General features: G+C 44.6%; 1 protein-coding gene across 1 annotated transcript in view; it reads left to right on the top strand.

The window, feature by feature from the left end:
- The window catches only part of LOC113825851 (trypsin-1-like), a 10193-nt gene that overhangs the window by 1350 nt on the left and 6343 nt on the right, over positions 1–2500 (top strand). Inside the window, exon 2 of the mRNA XM_070128435.1 lies at positions 959–1154. Within this exon, the coding sequence (XP_069984536.1) occupies positions 959–1154 (196 nt within the window). The remainder of the gene's footprint in view (positions 1–958; positions 1155–2500) is intronic.

The following is a 2500-nucleotide window of genomic DNA, read 5'->3' as shown; positions in this document are numbered from 1 at the left end:
AGTGATTGGACGATGCAAATTAGTCTTAATTATTGCATCGATGAGTGAATTAATTGCGATGAGCCATGACAAGTGTTGCTGATTTTCCATGTAATACGACTTTTATTGTAATATTGCGTGTCTAAGGGATAGGACACGTGGGAGTACAGAGACAAAGGTAATATCAGGTACTGTGATTGTGCTTGGTACATGCCAGTCTAATATCTAATATCTAAGAATATCTAATAGTGAAAAAGTCAACATATCGATATTATATAATTACATCATAAAAAAAAACAAAGACAAACTATTGCAAACACGAAATATAAACCCCTCATTCAATTCAAAATTTATATTTCATTTACCAGAATTTTGCTGAAGTCTAGATATAAATTACGTAATCGATATTCGCAAAATATTATCATGGCAGTTTGCGAATTATAATTGCACGTTAGGGAAAATACCTGCATTTCCCCACCTGTCGAATTTTCTTTTATAGAAGCGAATGAATTCCTCACCTATTCGCGTATATGCTTAATAATTGGGACAGCTGTATTATCCATCTGTAGTTTTACTATATTTAGATGTGATTATATACATACATACATACATACATACATACATACATATATATATATATATATATATATATATATATATATATATATATATATATATTTGTGTGTTTGTGTATGTGTGTGTGTGTGTATATGTGTGTGTGTGTGTGTGTGTTTGTGTGTGTATGTGCGCGTGCGTGTCTGTGTGTATGTGTGTGTAAATATATATATGTATATATACATAAATAGATTCACATATAAACGTACAAGAATATATATGAATCTAAACAACAACAGTACACATACCCCACAAAACCACAAACACCCCTCCATACAACCCAACCCAACCCCACCCACAAACACCCCCAAACCAACAACCCACCATCACCCCCGTATAACTCCCTCCTCCACCTCCCCCCCAGGCGTGCCCCACGTGCCCCGTCTCGATGGAGGGCTCCCCCGCCTCCCCAAGATCGTAGGGGGAGTGGAGGCTTCCCCTGGGGAGTTTCCTCACCAGATCTCCATGCAGAGGAACGGCATCTTCGGAAAATCTCACTCCTGTGGGGGTTCCATCTTCAATGAGAACTACATCGTCACGGCCGGTCACTGCGTCCATGGGTAAGGTTGTGAGGGGAGGAAGGGGAGAGATAGAGAGAGGGGAGGAAGGGGAGAGATAGAGAGAGAGTGGAAGAAAGGGGAGGGATAGAGGGAGGGGGAGATAAGGAAGGAGGGGAGATAGAGAGAGGGGAAGATAAGGAAGGGGAGAGATAGAGAGTGGGGAAGATAAGGGGAGAGATAGAGAGAGGGTAAATGAGGAAGGGAAGAGATAGAGGGATGGGGATAAAGGGGAGAGATAGGGAGAGGGGAAGAAAGGGGGAGATAGAGGAGAGTTAGGGGTTAAGGAAGGGGGAGAGATAGAGAGAGGGTAAATAAGATAGGAGAGAGATAGAGAGAGAGGGAGATAAGGAAGGGGGATAGATAGAGAGAGGGGACGAAAGTGGAGAAATAGAGAGAGGGGAAGATAAGGAAGGGGGGGGGGATAACGAGAAGGGAGGGAAGGGGAATGATAGAGGGAGGGGAAAGAAGGGGAGGGATAGAGAGAGGGATATAAGGGGAGAGAGTAGAGAGGGGAAGATAATAGGGGAGATAGAGCAGAGTAGGGGCTAAAGAGGGGGGGAGAGAGAGGGGGGAAGATAAAGAAGGGGAGAGAGATAGAGAGGGGAAGAAAGGGAGAGAGATAGAGAGAGGGGAAGATAAGAGGGGAGAGTTAGGGGTTGAAGAAGGGGAAGAATTGGGTGGAAAATGGAAGAAAGAGGAGAGATAGAGAGGGGAAGACAAGGAGGGGAGGGATAGAGAGAGAGGGAGATAAGGAAGGGGAGAGATAGAGAGAAGAGAAGATGAGAGGGGAGAGTTAGGGGGTTAAGGAAGGGGAAGAATTGGGTGGAAAATGAAAGAAAGAGGAGAGATAGAGAGGGGAAGACAAGGAAGGGGAGGGATAGAGAGAGAGGGAGATAAGGAAGGGGAGAGATAGAGAGAAGAGAAGATGAGAGGGGAGAGTTAGGGGTTAAGGAAGGGGAAGAATTGGGTGGAAAATGAAAGAAAGAGGAGAGATAGAGAGGGGAAGACAAGGAAGGGGAGGGATAGAGAGAGAGGGAGATAAGGAAGGGGAGAGATAGAGAGAAGAGAAGATGAGAGGGGAGAGTTAGGGAGTTAAGGAAGGGGAAGAATTGGGTGGAAAATGAAAGAAAGAGGAGAGATAGAGAGGGGAAGACAAGGGAAGGGGAGGGATAGAGAGAGAGGGAGATAAGGAAGGGGAGAGATAGAGAGAAGAGAAGATGAGAGGGGAGAGTTAGGGGATTAAGGAAGGGGAAGAATTGGGTGGAAAATGAAAGAAAGGGGAGAAATAGAGAGGAAAAGATAAGGAGGGGGAGGCAGGGGAGAGTTAAAGGTTGAAGAAGGGGAAG

Source organism: Penaeus vannamei, chromosome 1 (assembly GCF_042767895.1).
Source record: "Penaeus vannamei isolate JL-2024 chromosome 1, ASM4276789v1, whole genome shotgun sequence".
Taxonomy (NCBI): Eukaryota; Metazoa; Arthropoda; class Malacostraca; order Decapoda; family Penaeidae; genus Penaeus; species Penaeus vannamei.
The sequence above is the reverse complement of the archived record's forward strand: the minus strand, read 5'-3'. Positions and strand labels throughout refer to the sequence as shown.